The sequence below is a fragment of the Lutjanus erythropterus genome, chromosome 11, assembly GCF_056507025.1.
Source record: "Lutjanus erythropterus isolate fLutEry1 chromosome 11, fLutEry1.hap2, whole genome shotgun sequence".
NCBI classification, from domain to species: domain Eukaryota; kingdom Metazoa; phylum Chordata; class Actinopteri; order Lutjaniformes; family Lutjanidae; genus Lutjanus; species Lutjanus erythropterus.
In genome coordinates, this window is record NC_139327.1 from 28480040 (window position 1) to 28503883 (window position 23844).

The 23844-nt window shown below is 39.3% G+C and overlaps 2 protein-coding genes across 2 annotated transcripts in view; both read right to left on the reverse strand.

Annotated features, from left to right (window-relative positions):
- Nucleotides 1-3070: 3070 nt before the first annotated feature.
- plac8l1 (PLAC8 like 1) lies at nt 3071-5639 on the reverse strand. The gene is made up of 4 exons (XM_084729873.1): nt 5459-5639; nt 4640-4872; nt 3774-3910; nt 3071-3431 (listed from the first exon to the last, which is right to left on the reverse strand). Exons 1-4 carry the CDS (start codon nt 5482-5484, stop codon nt 3300-3302), a joined length of 528 nt encoding a protein of 175 aa, XP_084585999.1. The 5' UTR covers nt 5485-5639; the 3' UTR covers nt 3071-3299.
- Nucleotides 5640-8951: 3312 nt separating this feature from the next.
- Nucleotides 8952-23844, reverse strand: part of lars1b (leucyl-tRNA synthetase 1b) — a 33603-nt gene continuing 18710 nt past the window's right edge. Inside the window, exons 23-32 of the mRNA XM_084729874.1 lie at nt 22502-22685; nt 20932-21022; nt 19769-19909; nt 18852-18992; nt 15754-15864; nt 15435-15545; nt 13655-13759; nt 11104-11199; nt 10675-10807; nt 8952-9204 (exon numbers count right to left, since the gene is read on the reverse strand). Coding sequence (XP_084586000.1) covers nt 8999-9204; nt 10675-10807; nt 11104-11199; nt 13655-13759; nt 15435-15545; nt 15754-15864; nt 18852-18992; nt 19769-19909; nt 20932-21022; nt 22502-22685 — 1319 coding nt within the window. The 3' untranslated portion in view covers nt 8952-8998. The remainder of the gene's footprint in view (nt 9205-10674; nt 10808-11103; nt 11200-13654; nt 13760-15434; nt 15546-15753; nt 15865-18851; nt 18993-19768; nt 19910-20931; nt 21023-22501; nt 22686-23844) is intronic.

Here is a 23844-nt window from a genome sequence, read left to right on the forward strand (position 1 = left end):
TGGATCACCTTGGCATAAGACGCCTTATTCTGTCATTCTGATAGTTTATCAGTCTTTAACTGAGTAACACTGTTGGTTTAAGAATGAGGACTGCTGATATACTCAAAACCAGAAATATAACTGAATAAGAGAGAAAAGCCCACATATGAAGAAAAACTGTTATTTTCATTCAGCAGAGCACAATCCTTGAAATGTGCAGTGTTCTGTGTGTAAAATGTGATTCAGTTTTATTATTCACATCGCTCTCCTTCACCAGACCCATTTTCTCTCCTTCCCCATTTCATTTCAAGCAGCTGCCAGGTGGGGGACCACATCCGTAAGAGTTAACAAATTACATATTTGCCCTTTGAGGACCCATCTGCTTTGTATATGAATAACATTTTCCATATCTGTTCTTGCTGGTTGGCATTTCGGGTTCAGGGAACCACGGCAATCAGGACTGGTTTAATAACATGATTGAATGCCTGAGGTGAATCAAGGAACAGAAGGATAAAAGAAAATCAGAAATATGGAAATAGCTTTTATTATCATCAGACTGTACTTGAACTGTTGACTGTGATCGGCGCTACACTGTGGCCTGTTCACCGGGTAATCACACAAGTGGTTCTGCATACTGAGTGGACTCGCGCACTTGTTTCATCCCACAGTCTGGAATAAATAAAACAACTCTCAAAAAGCACTGATGCTTAATTAAGAAATCAAATGACTGCTTGGATCAAACTGAACTGAGTACGCTTTTCTTGGCTACGCTCTAGTTAGAAATGAGATTTCTTACTCTGATTTTGTTGAGCTACGTTTCCATCACACACTTTGGGCCTCAAGGTCTAGAAAGCTTTATGTTTTCCTCACTCCATCTGTCCTTCATGTCTGAGAGGGGCTGAGCACCATAACGTGTCTGGAGACCTTTGGCATGCCAGACAAAATTAAAGGGTCAGTTCACTCAAATCGCTTTTCCTACCTCAGTTGTACCATTTTCTATCTAGGAAATAGTCTGGCTGTATTAAATGTCCAGAGCACAAGGGACATGTTTTTTTTTTTTAAAAGACATTTTTCAAATCAAAATCTCTGTTGTTTTGAGCAGCGCAAACAACTTTTTATGTGGCTGATATTTAAAGTAAAGCTGAAACCAAGTATGTGTCCAGATATTAGTGGTGACTGGTGATGTGTTGTGAGAACTGACCTTTTATAAAAATTTGTCAGTGACGTTTTTGTCTTGCTTTTGTTCGGCCTTACCGTTTGGCTTTCTGTTGTTATTCCGCCTCCTGGGCATCCTGCTTGTGCTTTGTCTGACAAAGCACTTTGAAAACTCTGAGTCATGATGACAATAGTAATAACTTTATTTACATAGAACCTTTAAAAACAAAGTGTTTCCCAATGTCAAAATGAAAAAAAACTCACAATTTCAAGGCAACTCACTGCAATAGATTTTTGAGTTTTGAGCCCAACCCAAAACTCAAAAATCGACTGCAGTAAGTCACCTTGAAATTATATTATATCATTATTGTATTGTATTGTATTTGAACAGTGTATTAAGGCTAATGTGTTTTAAAGGTGACTTTTGTATTCTTCAAACTGGACGTTATTCTCCCATGGGGACAACAATCCTTACCCTCTGGCATCCACTTCAGATTCCCCTCATTTAAGGTAAACAGATGAAGAGAAAAAAAAAAAAAGGAAAAAGTATCCATCCCCACAGCCATGATCTTCCTTAATGCAGGAAGCAGGAAGTAGCCTGCCCATCTTGAGTATGAAGTCGTATTTGTAGAATGATGATGACGACTTTATGATGTTGCTGTCACTGGACGATTTTGTTGATGTATTTTGATTGTAATGCCATGCTGGTCATACTTCATGTAGAGGGATGACAGGTTCGCCATCACTGTTTTAGTTGTTAATGCTCTTCTGATGATTATGCTGTTCATTCATGCAGTGCTGAGTCTGTGTTACCCCTACTTTAATTATTGTTATCTCCATCAGGTGTAAGAGAAGATAATCTCACATATGACTGAACATATCAGCCTAATTTTTTATGTTCATATTCATGACTGTTTGCTGAAGGGACTCTGGGATTCACAATTTTTTAAAATCTTTGAAAACCAACTACCGACGGCTATGACCACAGGCATAATGTCTTGGGGTCATCCCATTTTCATGAACATGATGTGTCAAGAAAGCTTTGAGGGAATTTCTTCAGACTGGACACAAATGACCACTTGGCCTCAAGGATGAACTGACTAAATTTTGGCAGTCGAAGGTCAAGGTCACTCTGACCTCACAAATCACATATTTGACCATAACTCAAGAATTCTTACACCAATAATGAAAATATTTCACACAAATGTCTAATAGGACACTAGCAATGTTGAAGAGTAACTACTTAGATCTAACTAGTTACACAAATTATTAAAGTAGATGTAATTGTAATTCAATACAGTTACTGACAACTCTGGTTTGGTTGAAATAAACCCTTAATTCACTGAGCACTTTCAGTGGACGTACGTTGACGTGCACATTTCCTTGTAGAAATTACATTGCAGCCTGTTTGTATCTGCCAGCTGCAGTGATCTCACTTAATACTGGACCAATTTAAAAACTGTTGTCCACATTAGTCACTTATAGACACAGAAACATAGGAAAACATGGCACAAGTTGAAAAATACCTAGATTACCTTTAAATATTTTTAATTATGTTATATCCTGATGAGGCAATTTATGTGACAGTTTCAGTAGTTGAAGTATTTCCTTTTTTTGGGTTAAGATATTCATAATAAAGAAAGTTGGCTGGTTTATGAAAGTTTCTGCTGTCTAACTGAGACTTGTACCATATGTTTAGTGCTGTTTGCTGACAGTGACGGCTACTGAAACCAAATCAGCGTGTCTTGCCACCTGCTTTTCGCCAAACTCAGAATGTATTTGATGAGTTCTTGCCTCTGCTAGAGAAGCAGGATATTGTTAACAAGTTTATTTTTAATAACGTCTCCAAACACAGGCCCAACAGCAGATTTCAGTTTGAATCGAATAACCTCCAAAGCAGCATTAAGCTGCACTGCGTCAGACTTTACAACTCTGATTCTTTTTGCTTTTTATGCTTTTAATCAAAGTTTGTCCTTTCTAGTCTCTTTTGAATGTTGTAGGATAGCCTTGTTTTATTGACCAAGACATCCTCAGGGGCATTTAAAGTAAGTTCAAACCTTGTGGTATTGATTCTTTGTGATGTTCATACTAGAAATCTCAGCTGGCCCTCTCCAGTCTCTGCTGCATTATGAAAGGACAGCTCTCATTTACTGTCTTGAGTTTCTTCAGGAGGAGTCGAGGGCAGTGGACACATGATACGTCTGTGTCTTCATCCTCCGCTTCATCTCTCTTATCATTTGACATACAGCCAAAGGGTAACAGCAGTACACTGTGGTCCAGTCCTCACACACACTGCCCTGTGGATCAACATGCAGACGGGCACACAAATACATGCAAACACATATAGAAAAAGCGCACATGCAGACACAACAATGCAGCAGGAACACAACCAGAACCATGAGGTACATGTACATGAAAAGACGGAAACATAATCAAGGAAATTCACTTGCACAACTCAGAGGGAACCGAAATGGACAATGGTTTTGAACTGATTATCTACTGTGGAGAACTTTTTTTAAAGGCATGTTGAGATTTTATAAAGTCTGCCTTTAGCTGTGTTCAAGGATGCTAAAAAGCAGCACAAACCCTCACTTCTTATTGACACCTACATACACACACACACACACACACACACTCACCCGGATCTTGTACCGTTCCCTGATCCCAACTCGCATGGCAAAAGTAGATCCTGGTAGCAGAGGCATGCACAGACACTCACCATATTGGTGAGCTAAACTCAGTTCCAAACAGCACGGCACCAGAGCCCCGAGAATACCTGCAAGCACAGGCACAGGTTAGCAAAATGTGTGTGTGTGTGTGCGTGTGTGTGTGTGTGTGTGTGTGTGCGTGTGTGTGTGTGTGTGTGTGTGTGTGTGTATTTGCTTGTGGCTGACAAAAATCCAATTGATTTTTTTTCTCAGCTGCAAGACTAAGCTAAGAATGAATAAATGATGATTTGCTGGTTTTTATGTCTTAAAATTCATGCTGTAGCAACATCAAGTTAAAAAATGTTATACAAAGAATATTACTGGGTTGCACAAACAAAGATTAATTTAAAATTGGTGCTACGCAGACTTTAGCAAAACATTTAAAATGAGTAAATACAGATTTTAAACAAATGTTTATCTAGCTAAGAGGTTAATGAAATGTTACATTATTTGGTAGCACTAAGTTAATAAAACATTAAATTGTTTGCTAGGCAGATAAAAAATTAATAAAACACAGTTATTTGCTGGCTAGCTAAAAAGCTAGTCAGTCTGGTTGGCCACAGCTCAGTAAATAAGCTCTAATTTCTCCTACTTTGAGAAAAACATTTTGGCTGAATAGTAGATTAAAAACGGGCAAACTAAGGTGAAGTTAATCTTTCTTAATTTTACACTAATATAAAAGTCTGTTGCCATATAATTTAATCATGATTTAATCAGGTTTAATCAGGTTGCTGGTGCAAATCAGAGTCATAATGTGCTGTGCTCATGAGAATACGGTTTCTGTGTTTTCATGTTACATGTAGTCTTGTCTCCACAGACGTCAAACAGGCCCGTGCTCCAGTCTCCTCCCGTCTGTGTGATGGTGGTGATGGTTGTCGTGGTGACGCCGAGGCCGGGCTGTGTGAGTACTGGGTCCATCACTGCGGGGCCGTCGTTTGACCTCCAGTTGTCTTCACTTCCTGTGGTGAAGCCCCCCTCTTCCTCCTCTTGAATTGCTGATGCTGAGGCTTCAGTGACTGACAGCCTTGGTCTGAAATTAGATTTTTAATGACGGTCTTTATATAGATGCTTGATAAATTCACCACAGCTTGTCAAGCCCCTAACGTGCCACTGATACTCAACTGCAGGCTTAATGTTAAAAGAAATAGTCTCAAATTAGCAAATTAGTCTCTGTAAGCAGAAATTTAATTAATTTCATTCATTCAGCTAATTTCATTTTCCTAGAGCGGCATGTTTTGTACTAAGTTGGCTTTCTCTATGAAGTTTTAGCAGCAATTACACCATCCTTCTAATATTATCCTACCACTGTGTGCAATGCAGCATTTACTCCCTCATTCAACAGTTTTAGGCCTTCAGCAACATTTTAATCATAGGAAATTGCAAACATAAGTTTAAAATTTAGTAGGAAAAGCGGGAGCAGCAGCAATAATAGATTTAAGAAATGGTCCTGCTTTAGTTATATTATTATATAATATATATGACATAAAAGAAGAAAAATATTAAGAGGAAACAGCAGCATAAAAAACAGAATAAGATAAGTGAGTTGTTTCCTGTAATTCCATTGTATTCAGTGGTGGCAACATTGTGTACTGGTAAGGACAAAGAAAAACACTTACTGGTGTGTGACTGTCATCTGCTCCATGACTGGAAGCTGTTGGCATCCAGAGAGGGGTGAGGCGAGGAGGCGAAAGAGGAGAGGGTGAGCAGAGAGTCAGCAGGAATGAGGAGGTGGAGGGGAGCGTCGCAGTGACACTTCCCCAGTGAGAGGGTGTGTGTCGGAGCAGATAAACCAGCAGTCGGATGGCTTGGCCAGAAGCTGTGTGACAGAGATAAGTCTTGTAGTTGTCTTCCTTCTGAGACTTTACTGCGCCCCCCCGCTAATACAGCAAATGCAGAGAGAGGGCAGATACACATCAGAGTGTATAAACATGAATGTCTGGCATAAAATAATCAGATGTGAAAGCAAACATAGGCTTAACATAAACACACCAGCAGGTCAGAACAAGCTGAAATCTTTGTGTTTATTTACAGGATTACTTGTAGAATTAACAGAGATACACAATATCCAAAACATCTGCACAGATGTGAGAAATTAAGTAAAGACAAATTAAATTCCTCTGTAAGAAAAGATGGGTGGCAAACATACAAAATTATTTCTAACAGTTTGTTTAATATTCAAATATATTTTAAATTGGTGTATTTAAAAAGGCACAGCGTTGCACTTACCCTTAAGGCAGAAGCATAAATGAGTACAGTGAAGAGCTGGGAAATGAAAGGTGCATTTTAGAACCGGAAAAACACCTGTGGTTCATGTTCAGGGGATTGTCTGCATTCATGCATTTCCTGTGCTCTGACATTGACCTTAGACAGATGTGTGTGTGTGTGTGAGTGAGTGGGAACCGAATCAGACAGAAAGAGAAGTGAGGTAAGCTGTACGTGGTGGAAGGACATGTAGTGAGACTATTGTGTGTTTGGAGGTACAGACAGTTCACACACATACACAGTGGGTCTAAACACACAAAATTGAGAAACATGTAGCACATGAAAAGTGGACAATTTTTTCACTTAATTTAGCTCATTTTCAGAATGAAAATAAATTATAGTGGCATTAATTCTGGGTATACATCACAGAAAGTAGCCTCAAAAAGGATTACGGTTGTTTGGGGGTCTTTGAAGTCTTCAAAAGTCTTCAAAAGTAGTGTGAAAATGATTTACATTTGATTATTGGTAATCATTTGACTAATAAGAATCCCAGACATAGAGTTATTCTCCCAGAAGCCTTTGAAGCCTTTGAGATCCACAGAGACCAAGCAGAACTAAACCCCTGGAACAGACACTGAGAGATATGACTGGAAAGTCTATTTTGTGCTACAGTTAAAAAAAAAAAAAAAAATGTTAGAATTTGTTAAATACATTTGCAGCCGGTGGTGGAGTATCCATATGTTGCAGTATCATACAATGAAAATACTCCACTACAAGTAGCTAAAAGTCCTGCATACAAATTGTACTAAAGTAAAAGTATGTAATATCAGCGAAATTTATATAAAAAATAAATAAATATTGTTTTTGGTGGTAAAGAGTTATTGAACTATTTTGATAATAGATTAATCTTTAAAGTAAGTTTTCATGCAAAAATGGCATTAAATGCTGTTTTCAGTCTCTAAAATACAGAGATTTCCTGATTTCCTTTATCTATTATCATTAAATTTAATATCTTTGAATTTTAGAATGACTAAATGAGACCACCGTGGGCTTTGAAAAACTGGGATGGACATTTTGCACTTTTATCTGACCTGAGATACTTGGCTTTCACTGCACGGGAAGGATATGAAAAACTATGATTAAAAAGGAGCATAACTTGCATTCAGTTGCAAAAAAACTAAAGTAGTAGCAGTTAACCTTAAATTTGTACCAGTAGCCAGTTGCTAGGCAACCAGCAGGTACTCCGGAAGTTACTGATCCGAGTTTGACGAAGAATGTTTTCAACTATTGAGCTGTAGACGTGCTGGTGGACGGATTTTGTGCGAATCTGTGTTATATCTCGACATTTAGTTTTTATTCTCATTACGCAAAATTAAAAAAGAAAAAAAAAAGAAAAAATGAAAACAATCTGCCTTTGCTTTTTTCCCTTAATTGACTCACATTGATTAAATTTCAAGCTATGTTTCCATCAACAGCCAAGAAAGACTGGAGAGAGAGAGAGAGAGAGGTAAACAGCTGGCTCTGTCTAAAGGCAACACAATCTTCCTCTTGTGATTTTTGCTGTCTTATGCTTGGCTCCGATACTGTGCATCTACTTTATTCTCAACATTTCGACTGTAGTCTTAAAATGCAAAATAAAATAAGAAATCTTCCTCCCCTGATTTGTTTCCCTTATGCTCTCCTCTAATACTCTTACGTAGTCCTCTCATCTAATATTAGGACAAACTCAAACTTTACTTTATGAGTATCTTGACCCACATGTTTGCAATTTTGTTTTGTAATATTTTATTTATTCAGATGCCAGAATGAGTTTACTGGCTTTGTCCTTTGCATTTCCTCACTCCAAGTAACCGATAAATATTGCCTGTAGTTGTCTGTATGGCAAGTTCTCACAACCTCAACCCCCTCACAGCTTCAGTTTGTACACATCATCCTCATCAGAAGACTGCTCACACAGCAAGATGATCCTCGCCATCTACGCTATAAGGGCAAAGATCCAAAGACTCCGCCAAAGCCATGACACACAGTCTTGGGTGTCAAGAGTGATATTCTTGCAGTGAACCATCGTCTTGTTTATGTCCTTAGAAGAAATAAAACCGCAGAGAGAAAAGACAGAAACAAGGAGGCTGAATATTTCATACGTTTTATTATTTCTCTGGAAAAGCACGAATCAGACGAGCCCCATCCACAGCTAGAAAATAGGAAAGCCGTCTGACAGGCTGACAAAACACAAGGGAGCGATACGCCTCACCCTCGATGTATAAAACAACACAGCAGACGCATTACCATGTATATGAAAACAACAGGCATTGAGGAGAATGCAGGAGTTGTCTCACAATGTAATTACATAAAAGAAGCGGTCGGCCAGCAACAAAATAGGACGTGGTGGTAGATGTTATAGAACTAGTAGATGGTAGAGAGTTACGTATTCATTGTGCGTCACATCAGATGGGGAAAAAGAGTGGCCTGGACTCAACTTTAACAGACAAAACAACTACAAATTCTGGTGTTATCTCCAAATACCAAATCCATAATGAAAGGATTTCAAAATCTGAGGGTTTGGTCAAACCATTAAAGAACCTGATTTAAGTACCAAAGACCCAGAGGTTTATATGTTTTTTTTCAAAGGAAGATAGAAGCAAACTTTTCAGGTCCCATTACTTTCAGCTATTCTCTTTGGGTTGCATTCAGCAGTGAAAAGGTGCAAAACAGTGAGAATTTGTATGTGTCAAATCTGACACAGGCAAATGGTGCAGGACAGAAACATACATTATAAAACACACATTTACTTCTGAGCTTGCTTTATGGCTTTGAGTCAAAATGACCCATTTTATTGTAACATGTCATGATGCATTTGCACCTTTAATGACCGATTCACTGCTGAATGTGCCCCCATGTGCCTGTGTGTGTGTGTGTGTGTGTGTGCGCGCACCAGAGAGAAGGTGAACGTTACTCTATTGAACCAGATAAACCAGAGTGTCCCCGATGTCCACACTGAGGCCGTTGTCGGCCAGAGTGACCCTCTTCTCCTCCAGATTGACGCTGAACACAGATTTGTTGGAAATGGGCAGCTTGCCCCGCTCCTCATGTCCCAGGACGGGCACCCGGCGAGGGCCCAGCACGGGGTCCTCGTACCTCATCAGCTTCACTCTTGACAGATCTGGTGGATGGGGAGGGAGGCAGAGGTGAGGTGAGAGGGACAGGTGGAGACCAAAAAAAATGGAGGAAATGAAAAATAAGAGGGGTCGTGGTGGAGGTGAGACACAGGAGGGAAGAAGTGATGATGGGGAGAGAAGGACAAAAGTAAGCAGGGAAGTGATGAGGGAGGTGTAAGTTGTCATCACGTAAAGAATACAGCTTGGCTTGGATACAATGGTTGAATGTGGATGGATGTAGCGCGTCATAACTGCATTTAGACCTGGCCTCTATAAAAATTGCTGAGAGATGGCTTTTAGACAGCCAGACAGACTGGATTAACAGTATGTAAGTAGTTTGCACACAAATGTCTAATAGGATACTAGCAGTGCTGGAGAGTGACTACTGTATTTTCCGGACTATAAGTCGCACTTTTTTTCATAGTTTGGCTGGTCCTGCGACTTATACTCAGGTGCGACTTGTATAAATTAAAATATATAATTTCACATGTTCTTAAATGTTATTTCACACTGACCAACATGACCAAGGAGTAAACATTACCTACAGCAGCGAGAGGGCACTCTAGGCTTGTGACAACTACTGGTATCTGCTACTCCTGTACCACTGAAAATTAATTTAAACATTAACTTAAAGACAACTGAGAAAGATTTAACACAAATGCCCCCCAAAACATATTCTGCAGATTACAAGCTGCAAGTAGTGAAATATGCAGCTGAAAAATGGTAATCGAGCAGCAGAAAAAAAGCGACTGAGCGAGAAACTTGTGAGGGACTGGCGAAAGGCGGAGGTTACTCGTACTGCAATGAAGAAAACAAAGAAAGCTAATCGCGGGCTAAAAGCAAGATGGCCACAGCTGGAGGAACAAGTTCACAGATGGGTGCTTGAACAACGTGCTGCCGGGAGAGGCTTGTCAACGGTGCAGGTACGTCTCCACACCCTGGTAGTTGCCAAGGCGACGAATATAAATGACTTTGCGGGAGGACCTTCTTGGTGTTACCGCTTCATGCAACGCAACCGCTTCTCTATCAGAGCACGGACAACAGTTAAAATAAATTTCCCAAAAAAATGCGACTGGTGCGACTTATACTCCGGAGCGACTTATAGTCCGAAAAATACAGTACTTACATGTAATACAATTACAAAATAAATGTAATATGTTACAAAAATCTGTAATTAAATTACTCTTATTAATCAAGCTGTTGGTGATTATTCGATTTAAATGGTATTCTGACACACATTTTCCCCTTAAAAAAATATCACATCCTTGCTATTTGACTTTTGCAGTGGGACATATTTTGTTCTTTGTTTAACTGTGCAGCTCTATTGCACACACCCTTACAAACTTTGACCCTTTGGTTCAGAAACATTTTGATCTTTCATCATTATAACACTCATTTTGGTACATTAATGGGCCCATTTTGGGTTTCTAACCATAGTTTATGAATTTCAGCTGTATGTCATTAATCATACTCACCTTTGATGAGTCTGTTGACCTTGGCTAGCCTACGGATGATGCTGTCTCTGCTGTCCCCCTGTCGGATGTCAACTTTTGTAGAAAACAGGCCGTTGCAGGGCTGAGGGTTGACCAGGGACACACACACTCCAGGCTGGGGAGACAGGCATGACAAAAATGCACAACCACACAATTTAATTGTCGATTTTGAGTGTACAACAAACAGTTTGTTCATCTGGGAGACATAAACATTCCTGCAGAAGGGAAGCGCGCAGTTACACAAGCAGCTTCAGAGACACACTCTTACAAACAGGAACATACTGCGAATACACAAGCTGATAAATACGTGAGTGAACAAAGAAGCTTACATCTGTCCTCAAACACACTCTCACACATACTCACGCAGCCCGTTTTGAGAGCAGCCAACAACACACAGCCAAACGCATTTACCTCTGATCTGAAAACACTGAACGGTTTCCCTGGGCAACAGTCCTCCTTCACTTTGTCGTCGGCCTCAGATGCAAACAAGACGTCAATCTGTTCCAACTGTCGAGGAGGAGAGATGTGGAAAAAACAACGATAATCAGCTGATGAAGCCACCACCAGACAGTGTACACAGGTGTGTTTGGGATGCACACTGGCAAAAGCTGGCAGTGTTAACCGGGCTCCAGCAGTGATCAGAGACTCAACATCTGGCCTGACACTAATCTGTCTCATACTCCTAGTCAGGGACGGTATTTCAGCTTGAGATAAATACCAGAATTGTAAACTAGTTCTATAAACTTCTCGAGCCACGTCTGCAGCATAATCCACCTCTCTGCTGGACGTCCTAGGAGACAAACACCTTGAAGGACGACAGTGTTTTCTTCTTAAATTTAAGGTGGACTATCACTTATAAATCAGCTGAACCCAATTTATAGGGTTTTCAGCCCTACATGATACAATATATTTCCATATAAATTTGTCTTTTGTATGGCAGCTTATTTATGATCAGCTATGATCGATCAGACACGTGGGTATTGGATTCAGAGCGTTAGTTTGACGTAGATCATGTACAGTTTTCCTTTTCTGTGGTTAAGTCTGTGCTGCATTCACAAAAGAATCTTAGGGACTTGGGTTCTACTTTTTCACTAAGCTAAGCTTCTTTGCAGACAAAAGTATTAAGGGCTTTCCTGACTGACAACTCAGCTCAGGATTGTCTCATCTGACTTTTGCAGAAGTGGTGAAAAAGTAGTGAAGCTTTAAAGCTGAGTTTGATTTTTGAGGAAACCAAAATGCTGCAACTGCACGCTGCGGCTTGACATTTATCTAAAGACAAACAGAACGTAATCAAGTAAGCTTGCTCAGTTTATAGCTCATATTTGAGAGGATTCTGGGATATAAAATAGAGTTGGAGCTGAGATGCTTGAGGTTGTTCTACATCCTCAACAAATTTAGTGTTATACCACCAGCTTTGCTCTCAGGCCTGTTTTCAGATGGGATGTACACTATTTGAGTGGGGTCACCCTCAAAGGGTAACTTCAATATTTTTCAACTTGGACTCTATTTTCCCATGTTTTTGTGTCATAGCAACTATAGGGGACAACAATTTTTGGAATTGGTCCAACATTTACAGAGATCACTGCAGGTGGCAGAAGCAAAACTAAGCTACAGCGTAATCCCTCTGGGCAACTGTACAACTTCATCCGTTTTTTCCCTTTCTCACTAGTTTATTTCAAGTTGGAAGTTTCACTGAAACTTAATTTGCATCTAATGGCTGTCCTGCAGAATAGGAAGATCTGTGTGGTAATGCTGGGAAAAAAAATACTGAACTACAGGATATAGGAAAATGAATGAATAAAAAAACTTGTCACCTTCTGACACAAGCATTAAAAAACAGATATCAGCTCTGATTCTCATCAAAATATTCTATTACAGCACGGCTATAACTAAGCTAGCAGTAGTCAACTGCTAACTGCAATGCAAACAAACTTAACCTAGCTCACGTTCGTTTGACAGCATTACTAACCTTACATGAAGTTTATGATGATAATTTCCTTCTGAAGCATCCAAGAAACCAAACCATCTTCTGTTTTACTGCTTTGTTCATTTTGGTGCTAAGTTGTTGTAAAGTTGCCATCAATCAGTTTAAATCAGTTAGAATGATGTGTCATGGTTAGACATCATCGTCTGACACGTTATCAGCATTTTGACTGGTTGTTGCATGAAACTAGTTTCACAAAGCTGAGATTTTTACAAACTGTTACAGTTGAGTTTCAAGTGTGTTGCAGAGGGCTTTACACCTGCAACCTTGTTTCACTGTGTATAGCCAGCCTTATTTTGTTTAACCAGAAACACCACCAGTTTTATTGCTCTCGCCAAACTAACCAGATTTTCATTTTGACTCAAACTTGACAGAAAAAAAAAAATCAACAAAAAATGTCTTGCCTTGTCTTTCCACTGTTCCAACAATCGCAAACTCTTTTTCTTTACACAACTAACGCGATGAATAAAGGGTTTATTTTGACCAAACCAGAGCTGGTGATTGTTGGACCAGTGGAAAAATGAGTCGGGATGTTTTTGGTGAGTTTTATTTTGTTTGAAATTTTGTTTTCGAAAGAAGATGACAATGTAGAAATTACTATTTTGCATGGGAAGTTTGGCTAGTCTGGGGAGAGCAATAAAATAGCTGTTTAAAATATTACCCTTTTAAAAAGGGTCTCTTTCTGTAGTGATCCTTTCCATAATTTTGTCAGACACAAAACAGTCTGAGCCAAGAAATGCTTTTAGTGGCCGTTCTTTAATGGAGTGCAGCTGCCTGGAGGGGTTACATTGCAGCTCAGTTTAATGTCTGCCAGCTGTGTTGCTCTCCCTCAATACCGAACCAATTTCAAAAAATGTTATTACCATTAGTTACTGGGAATTAGATGGTTAAACAAATTAGAAAAATTGGTTGAAAAATACCAAAGTTAATATTTAAGTATCACGTCTGGTTTTAGGTGTGCTGGGTGGCAAAACATACCTCCAGAGAATTGGTTAAGTAGACCAGATTCTCCATGAGAACTGCCCGCTCATCAAACTCCAGCTCCAGATCCAAGACTCTGGGCCCATTCTTCTCCAGGTTCTCCTGCAGAACACAAAGCAGAACCCAAATAGTCAGAATCAAGTTTTACTTTTACTTTTCTACATTTTCCAACAAGCCAGCAGTTAGAAGAGCAGGATGTGCAATATTTCATCAACCTACTGAAGAAATCAGGTTTTTCAGCATTACGCAGAAAGTTCATTGTTATGCTGATGCTGCCACCATGAGATTATTAAGGGGAAAAAAAAGCTTTGTGAACAAAAGATGCCAAAACAAACCATCAAACAAGGAGAGCTGGGTGAGAAAACAACTTGAAAGCTGAAAGACCAGCTTGAGAGACGAGCCATGGACGAACACAAAGCTCATCATGACTATTTATTAGTTTCGTTCTGTTTGATCCTTGCAACACCTGAACAAAGCCGTGGGCACCTGGGAGATGTGACAACTAAAATTTTAATAAGCATCGTTCTTCTGATCATTTATTAGTAACTTGACCTGAAGTGTATATAAAGCTGATATAACACAAACAATAACTGCAGTGACACTTTAATTTAGTGTTGGTTTTTTTACCGTCTTGTCATATTAAGTGAATGCTGCTACTAGATCAAAAGAAAACCTTAACTAAAAGTGGTGAGGTTTGAACTGTGATAAGAATTTAACATGAATGCAAAGTAGCCAAAATGTGAAAGGTGGGAATGGGAACTGTAGACAAAAACATATGGACCTGCAGCCAAGTTGTTGATGAAAAAACAAAAACATTTTCAATTTTTTATGAAGGTAACAAGCAAACAAACACAGGAACAAACTGAGAGAGCCTGTCAAAAGTGTCTTTTGTACTCTTTCAATCAATAAATACATTAAACTCTCCAGACAAAGTATTCCTGAAAATTCCTTTGAATTTCGGTGCAACACTGTTCAAACAGCTTTTTCATATTGGCTACAGTTTTGTCATTGTTCAACACAAAGAGGAGTAAAAAATAATAATAGCTTTTGAAGATGCAGACAATCTTTCAACAGAATTACGGGGGCAGAATTTAGACAAATGTGAAGCAGAGCTGTGTGTAAAAAAACGGAAGATAAGCCACCTCACGGACAAGTTGAGTAAACCGCTGTTCAGCCTCACTTTATTTTACAGTACGCTAATAAGACATAACAAGCTGAACTTTGTATGAAATAAAAGAACTTGAAATTGCATGCTCCTTCTTTCACCCATATTAAACCTTTTATTAGAGCCTCATTGGACTGGCTTAAGAGTGTAATTTGGTTCACACTACAACACAACTGTAGGTGTAATATTTCCCATTATTGGACCCTTATTATTAGTTTACAGTACAGCATTGTTGTAATGTGCCCCAAACTACTTACTAATAAAGTCTAATAAGGGTCTCATACGGCCTACTGTCTGATTTTTGTCTAATTTGAAACAGTTCGACTTATTATTTCATATTAGTGTAATGTAAACTAAAGTGCAATCTCAGCTTCTAAGGCAGTAAACAAACCCAACTTGAACAAATACACAGAAGAAAATAACAAAAAAAAGAAATATGAGGGAAATTTTGTGTCAAATGTTGGAATTAAATAAATAATTACATAAAAGTGACAAACATGCATTGATTCACTGCCCACGTTAGAGGTACAGAAAGGTGGAGAGGGGACAAGGGACTTTAACACAAACACGCGAATGCTACAACACCGACATCCCGACTCCCTGCAGATTTACCTTGATCATGGCTACAAAAGGCATGACTCTCTTCATGTACTTCTTCAGCTCGGGCAGGGCTCCCAACTCGCTGGCTATCACTTTGTTATCAGGAAGGACCCCATTGTTGTTCTGGACAGAGAGAAACAAAAACAGTTTTGAGACAAAGTCGAGACAGACAGATGAAGTGAGGTGTGCAGATGGAAAATATGGCATGACTTACATGATCGTTTAAGACACCGGAGTAAGGATTTTAATGCATTACTGCACTGTGGACCAGTGTACTTCTGCTTATATCACATGTAACATCCAAACGTCTGTGTGAATATTTGTTTCTCACCTTGTAGTGCTTGCCGAGCAGGGATAAGGCACTGTGCTGCCATGGAGGGTAGCTCTTGGCAACATAGATGGTGCAGTGGGAGGGCTTGGCTGGCGGTTTTGAGTCACCTTTCTATTGAAGGAAGAAACGGCACAAAACAGCCCATTTCAGATTCATTATCCAAACAGTCAGGTACATAAGATTCTGATGGTTTTGCATCTATTCAGTACAGTGACAGCACATTTCGAAGGTGGGTGGTGGCCTCAATGAGAAGCAAATGGTGTGTGTTTGGATTATTCAAGAAGCAAGCTGCGTTTGTGTGAGCATGGCATCTTCTACAATGAAGACTGGGACCTGTGAACTTATTTTATGTGACAGCTGTCAAGTCTACTCTAGTCGTGTACTGCATGTGTGCCTGTATGTGTGTTTCCACAAATCAGTCTTGGTGTGATGGCATATTACCACTATGAATTAAAAATTAGTTAAAGCTGTATAAGACATTACGAAAGGGATAACATTATCTGAAACAGTTAAGTTGTATTTTACATCCATGTCTGTTCAGACTTGCCGTCATGTCATGAAGACTTTGGAGGAATTTCACAAATGTATTAAACAAATTTTTATGCAAAATAGAAGTTAATCATCGATTCAGTGAATAATTTTACAGAGTAGGGCAGAGGACTGACAAAGAGCTTCAAGGATTTGTGCAGAATATTTCAAGGTCATTGTTTTTTCTCATTTTTTTCCCCCTGATTTTTCCCATTTTAAGTTTAAGTTTCCTTATTCAACAAATGGCCCTGTTAAACAAAACAATGTCAAATGAGGCGAGGCACAATTACTGCCATTTTCTTTGCTGTGCATTAACACTTTTTAATCAGTTAAATTCTTAACAGCGATTAATAATTAATCATTAACATTCCAAGTCACAGTGAAGCTGACCTTCAACCTTTTGGATGTAAGATATCATCACCTTATCATTTTATCTGATTAGACATCTATGTGTAATTTGGTCATATTTAGTGTATGAATTCCTGAGTGATGGTCAGAAACATGTTTTGTGTGGTCACCGTGATCAATGCACTGTCGAGCACAAGTAGACATTCGTATAAAATTTGAAGAAATTCCATTCAGGTGTTTCTGAGATAATGCATTCAAGAGTATGGGGATGGACGTGAGGTCACAGGGACATTTGACGTCCAAAATCTAATCAGTTCGTCCCCACGTCCAAGTTGACATTTGTGGCAAGTTTGAAGAAATTCCGTCAAGGCGTTCCAGAGGTATGGACAGATGGATGGATAGATGGACTGCAATTTTGGTGGTATTCATGTTATTTGAACCGAAGGTGAACATTATGGATGCATTATGGAAGTTTTATGTCCACAGTTCGCATGAGGCACGATACCTATTCTGAAAGTCTACCATCACTGTCTTATAGTCACGTCTCCTGATGGTTAGACAGGGCGAGGGCAGCATTAGAAGCTTATCTATCTGCCTCCTTTACATACCTGAATGAGAACATGGCCGTTTTCCCTTTTCTCCTCTTTTCCCCCATCACCCCTCCATCATGCTTCCATGGCAACTAAATATTTACAGCAAATCGATGAAGGCAGCCTGGAAGCCTGAGATATCGGCTGTCTTGAATCTTGTCAATACTTGTTTACATTTTCTCCCAGTTGCCTACAGCCACTTATCGAAGTGACAAACTGTTAACAAACAATAGGCCAACTTTCCTGCTGTGAATACAACACAGACTTAAATCTTCAAGTGAATCCAAAGGGACAGTCAAGTCAATTTTATTCATACAGTACAGCTCAAAATGACAAATTTGCCTCAGGGGGCTTCTACACAGCATACGACACAGTCTATCTTTAGACCCTCAATATACAGGATGCCGTTGTGGAGAAAAAGGGAGCACACTCAATAATCTACACAGGCTTTGTGTCCTGTGAGGCACTGAAAAGGTGATTTCTATACATTTTTGTACGCAGTCTAAAAACAAGGTCTTGGAATGGAAAAAATAGAATACCACTACACTAAAAGCTAGATTTAAAGTAGACCTCATTTTTTGTTCAAAACATTTTCATATTTTTTGTACAATTACCTCCAGTCAAAGTAGATAAGATGCACATATTTGTTAAAGGGACAGTTCATTCATCAAGATCAGAAGTCTTCACCCTCTGCACTTTCACTGAGAATTTCTGAGGTACGGCAGAGTCTCTTGCTCGTGAAGTTGCAAAACATGACAAAACACGATTTAGTTGTTTAACTAGCTCAGATGATTGCATGAGGATTCATGAAAAGCCTTTTATCAATATTGTGTAAATTTGTTTTTTGTCTTGTTTTTCCCCCCCACAAATACTCATTTCATTATTAACATGTTAAATTCATATTAATTTGTATTTCCAGACATATTTTAACTTTTGAAGAAATAAAATGGCTAATATCTCCAAAACTCAGCATCAAAGATCTAGATGGACAAAAAGCACTACCGGTAAAAGGGAAACGTGTATATTAAATTTTGGGGTGAAACATTTCTTTAAGCGCTGAGTCTAATACAGTTTCTTTCTTTTTAATCATCAAAGAGTTAAGCACAAAAAAGAAAGTCAGGTTATTATATCTCTAAACACCAAATCAGTTGCTCAACAAATTGCAAGTTTTATTTCTTTGTCCTAATTAGATCAGTTATTTATAAACTAAATAGATTCAATAAGGGACTTAAAATTCAGATTTGATAAGCAGATTGCATACTGGAACCAGACATGCCAAAATGCTTCTGCAACCCAACTCTACTTTGGGCACGCTGCCTGATATTTTCAAGCTTCTTATTGTGCTGTTTTTATTATTTTCTGCCTCATTGTGCTTCCCCATCAAACAATCATGAAACTGTTAAACAACACCCGAGGGAGAAAAGACTCTGACACAACGCTGCCTCCGATTTAATTACCACACTTGATGCACTTCGAGACGAGTGTTGGATTTCATAAAGAAACTATTAAAAAGAAAGCAATCAATTCTGAGCTCAATATTCATTTTCAAAATTACTTAAAAAAGCCATTACCGCAGTGAAGGAAAGTGGCAGTGAAGCATGTGAAACAACAACGCAGACACACACATCTTACTTTGTTTTTGGGGGGCTGCATGTACGCTTTGAGTCTCAGCCGGAGGTCGTGCGCCGTCTCCATCAGGTACTGAGAGGAGCGGATCAGGATCTCATCGACCGGGCCCGCCACGGGCCACGATGCCTGCCTCAGAGAACCAGTCTATCAAGGAGAGAAAGAAAAGAAATGGTGGCGAATGAAAGAGCGTTAATGTATTTTTGGTAACAAGAAGTGTTTTCTGTGCAGAATGAAACAACAGCAACACAAGTTTGAGGTCCAGGAGGTTTAGAATCCCATTTACAGCACAGCCAGCGGTTGCACCACCTTCATAACAAAACTAGACACACTGTATCAGCTGGGCATGTGTAAGAATCCCAGACTGATGTGTGTACCTCTGTGTCCGCTGAGTGCCTCTTAGCTCTTTAGCTGGCGGCGCTGAACACATGATTGGAGTTGTGGGGCTTTTGTTGTTGCTAAGCGACAACCGAAAAACCCATCTCCAGCGCAGCAGCACTCTTTCATATTCATAAATTCGAGTGTTAAAAATATTCTCGGCTCTCTGTGCTGTTGGGAGCATGCAACAGTGTGTGCGTTCCTTTCATACCGATGAGAATAAGAGGCTCCGGTGGGCATGTACACCAGCAGACAGGATGTGTGTGTAACAATTTCACACAGGTAAATGAGCAGTGGGACCTGCAGTACTGCAGACCTACATGAAGTAATGTCTCTCAGCTTGTTGCTCCCTGGTGCATTCATGGATGTACATGAACAGAGGAAGTTTAAATGTTTCTTTCATGCTTTCTGTTTTACAGGAGGGATGAACATGAAAGACAGAGAGGAGCGACGGGATGAAAGTCACATTTGAACCTGCAGTCGGAGCACGTAGGCCACTCAGAACATGAAACCAGATCAAAAAAGGAAAATCCACAATCTCCTACCTTGCCCAGCAGACCCCAGGTGTATTCACAAAGGTGTGGACAGATGGGGGCCAACAGCAGAGTTTGTCTCTCTATGAACTGGAAGACGAGGTCTCTGTGCATGCCCTCGATAGCCAGCTCACGATACTTATCTTTGGCTGCCTGCAGACAAACAAAAACAGTTTAAAAGGCCATCATGACTAGTTATTATGTGATTCCCAAACCTGTGGTTCTCAAATAAGCTTATGGGACAATCTGCCAGGTGGTCCGTTTTATTAATTTAAATTAAAAATACTCACAAATTTATGAGAAGAAATTGCAGATATTCTTTAAGATTAAAGTTATATATTTATGAGAGAAAAACTAATTTGCTCACTTTGAACTTTTTAAATCATCATCATTGGTTCTTATGTGATTCCTAAACCAGTGGTTTGAAGACCATTTTTTTAAAGCCATGAAAATATATATATTGAGCTGGAGCAGGAGGGTAATATTCGAAAAAGAAAGAAAAAAAGAAGAAAACAAATAAAAAATATGTACTAAATCTAAGACAAAAATAAAACTCCGATATTCATATTGTCTGCTTTTAAAGTGATAAATCTGCTAGAAAATAATTGCAAATTTATGTAAAAAACAAAACAAAACAAAACACAAAAACCCTGAAATTATAAAGTCATAAATTTGAGAGGAAAAAATGCCACAAATCTACGAGAGAGAAACTCAGATAAATAGCGTTTTGGTCACTTTCCACAGTTTTGATTTGACTTTTTAAATCTAAAATAGTTCATAAACTACATTCTAATCTAAATCCTCCTCCAACCAGTCAGGGACATGCCATCCATTAATAGTGGAAACTGGCTCTTTCTACTGGGACAAACATAAGTTGGAGCCCCACTAGATTTTCTATCTTGTAAGGCGTGCTTGGCTGAGAAAAGCAAAACAAAGCTGAGAACTTCTGTCCTAAACTATTCCCAGACACAATCTTTAATCCGGTGAATTCACACCACATTCAGGATGTGATTTGAATCCTCAGTCATGTTATGCTCCATCTACTGTTTAATCTGTCATTGCAGTATCCAAAATATAGTCTTGTCAAATGTTTAGCGAGGATGGAAAAGCATGCTGGTGTTTAAGATATAAAGATGATTAAGAGAGTATTAGATATAAATGGACATTTTATTTACCTGGAACTCAAAGAAGCCGCTCTTCAGAGCCTCTTTGTACATCATCCTGTCATAGTGCTGCTCCGTCTTCAAGATGCCTGCATTCATCTCACTAGACAGGACACAAAAAAATCCTTTCAAATTAGTCTGCAAGTTCAGTTTACTTATTCACGTTTCAGCACTGAAAGGTACAGAGTCAGAAAGATCAGGATCTTCAGGGGGAACCGTCCTGAACTCTGAAGGACCCGCTAACGTCTAGTTGCCTGGTTTAATCTCTTCTTGCCTTTGAGTGCTGACTGAACACAGTACATCTTACTTTTACTTTCCAAAAAGAAAATAAAAATCAATTCACCTAAGCTCACAAAAGCACACTAATAAATAAATCAAACTTTGTGACCTTTATTAAAGCAGGGCTCTACAATAAGGATTGCCCCATTGCTCAGGGCAAGTGAAATGCCATGTCAGTGCTGGTAAATCTGGCAACTCACTGCTGATGGAAGTACCTAATGGACTGAACCATCTTGCCTTCCTCTCATCTCTTTTGCGCAAGCACAGTACCGTTGGGGCACTCATGAGAAAATGGCGGCGGGTAAAACCGAGTCTGAGAGCTGAATCACTAGCGAGCATTTCTATTGCTCCAGAAACAAGAGTTCAGTGGAGTGGCGATAGAGGTTATAGGTGAACTACTCCAACTATGTATTGCTGCAAGTTAGAGAGGAAGGATAAAGGATAAAAAAGGATAAAATGGTGGCATTTTTTAAAGGCACGTAAAGTTACTGAAAAACGCTACTGGAGTGCCATAAAAAGAAAAAACAGCATCTCTTGCATGGCAGCTAATAGGACTGCCACAACCTGCCCTCCAGGCCTTTGCTGGTGCTTGTACAAAACATGAACGCTGAGGCAAGTCTGGTAATCGTAAAACTCATTACTACAGCTTAGGGCTTACAAGTATTTTAATTAGCGATTAATTGTTTAATTATTTAGTCTATCGAATGTTGAAAAATTGTAATAATTACTCATCACAATATCCAACGAAAGTGACAACTTCAAATTTATTCTCTTGTCCAACAAACAGTAAGAAACCTAAAGATTCTTCTTTTACTATCATACATGATAAAGAAAGGCAGCAAATCCTCACATTTAAGAAGCTGGAACCAGCAAATGTTAGACATTTTTGCTTGAAAATTTACTGAAATGGCTAATCAATTATCAAAATAGTTAGCAGCTTATTTTATTTCGATCGACTAATCAATAAATCAACTTATCGTTGCAGCTCTGCAGCTACTTTGCTGTTATTTAGTAAACGCTAATACAGAAAACTACTTTTACAGTGGCAAGTAGATTTCTGACAAACTTCCCTGACTAGGCAAGTGAAAAACATTAATGTTGAATCCTGCTTTATGTAAACCAATCCATCTGACTTTTGTTAAATGCTGTGTCAATACTGTAATTCTACTCAGTACAGACTAGAAATGATTTGCTGAATATATGGCTTTGCTTACTGCGATAATTTTCCCTAAATAATTCATGTGACCTATATATCTACCTGTCAACATCCATCAACCCATCTTAATTGAACTCCCATATCTACCTGGCAAAGACCCGGTCGTTGAAAGTGTCAGCAGGTCCTGTCCTCAGGTTGTTCTGGTTGGCGATCATCTCCTTCACCCACTCCACCCAGGTGTAGAGGCGCAGGATGCCGGCGTCGGCCATGGTCTCCACAAAGTTGGCGTCCTCCACCGTGTCCCCGGCATCGGCTAGAGCCAGACGCATACCTGAGAGAAGAAACGAAGGGGTGTGTTAAAACAGCACAACGTACAGGGAGCAACAGAGAACAGTTGTAATGTAATGCGTCTGAAGTTGGCCTGCAACTAACTGGAGATAGGACCATTCTGATCCAATATAAGTACTGGGGACAGATATTAATGTAAGGTATTCATCGGGAATCAGACTCACAACACCGATTTGCATTCTAATCTAAATCCCAGCATGCAACATTGTCTCCTGCATCTTTTTTTATTTGTAAACACTACATCACACAGCGCAAAATGAAAACTGAATAGCCCTTCTCAGTTCTATTCTATATTTGTATGCAATATAAAGAGGAAACACCTTCCAATTTACTATCTAATGATACAGCTGGAGTGAAGAAAAGCACTAGACACCTCACTCATGGTGTAATAATAAACAAGCACAAAAATGACAATAACCAAGATGAACCAACATAAACCACCATGTTCTGAATAAACACATTGCAAACGCATTAAAAATCCCTGACAAACAGTGACCTTTTCATTTTGGAACATAAAATAGCTAGCTTAAACTCTCAGCACCACGGCATGGGAAATTATGCAAATAAGGGACGTCTCTCAGCCTATCATGCACGTGTAAATGTCACAAACCAGATTCCTTCAGCACTCCACTACGTTACACGAGTAGGGGTGTAACGATACATTGATCTAAATCGATATATCAATTCAATGTACAATGTGCAAAGTGAAAGTATCAATCTGCATCATCATCTTTAAGATACTCCTTTATTTTGAACTCTATGGCATGTCCATGTCACAAATTTCTAAATTTCTAGACTACTGGTGTCAAAGCATCAGGCTACAAGTCATTCTTAATGAAGGCCAGAAACTGTCGCTACTTGGCGCCGTCTGTTGGGCGTGACGCACCGCAAATCAAAGTTGAGCCTCAGCTTTTCTTAGCACTTGGTGACAATGCAGCTGGTCATGTCAAGCCGTTTTGTAGCTGTGTCAACGGCTGAATCATTTAGTTGTGTTTTTTCCCATTTAGTTAATACCAACAACAGACATGACTCACCAGCAGACAAGTTAGTTGCGTTTTGTTAGATGACATAAATGTAACTGAATGTATTAAATGGACAGACAACATAGAGGACAACAGGAAGCAGAACATATTCACAGTTAT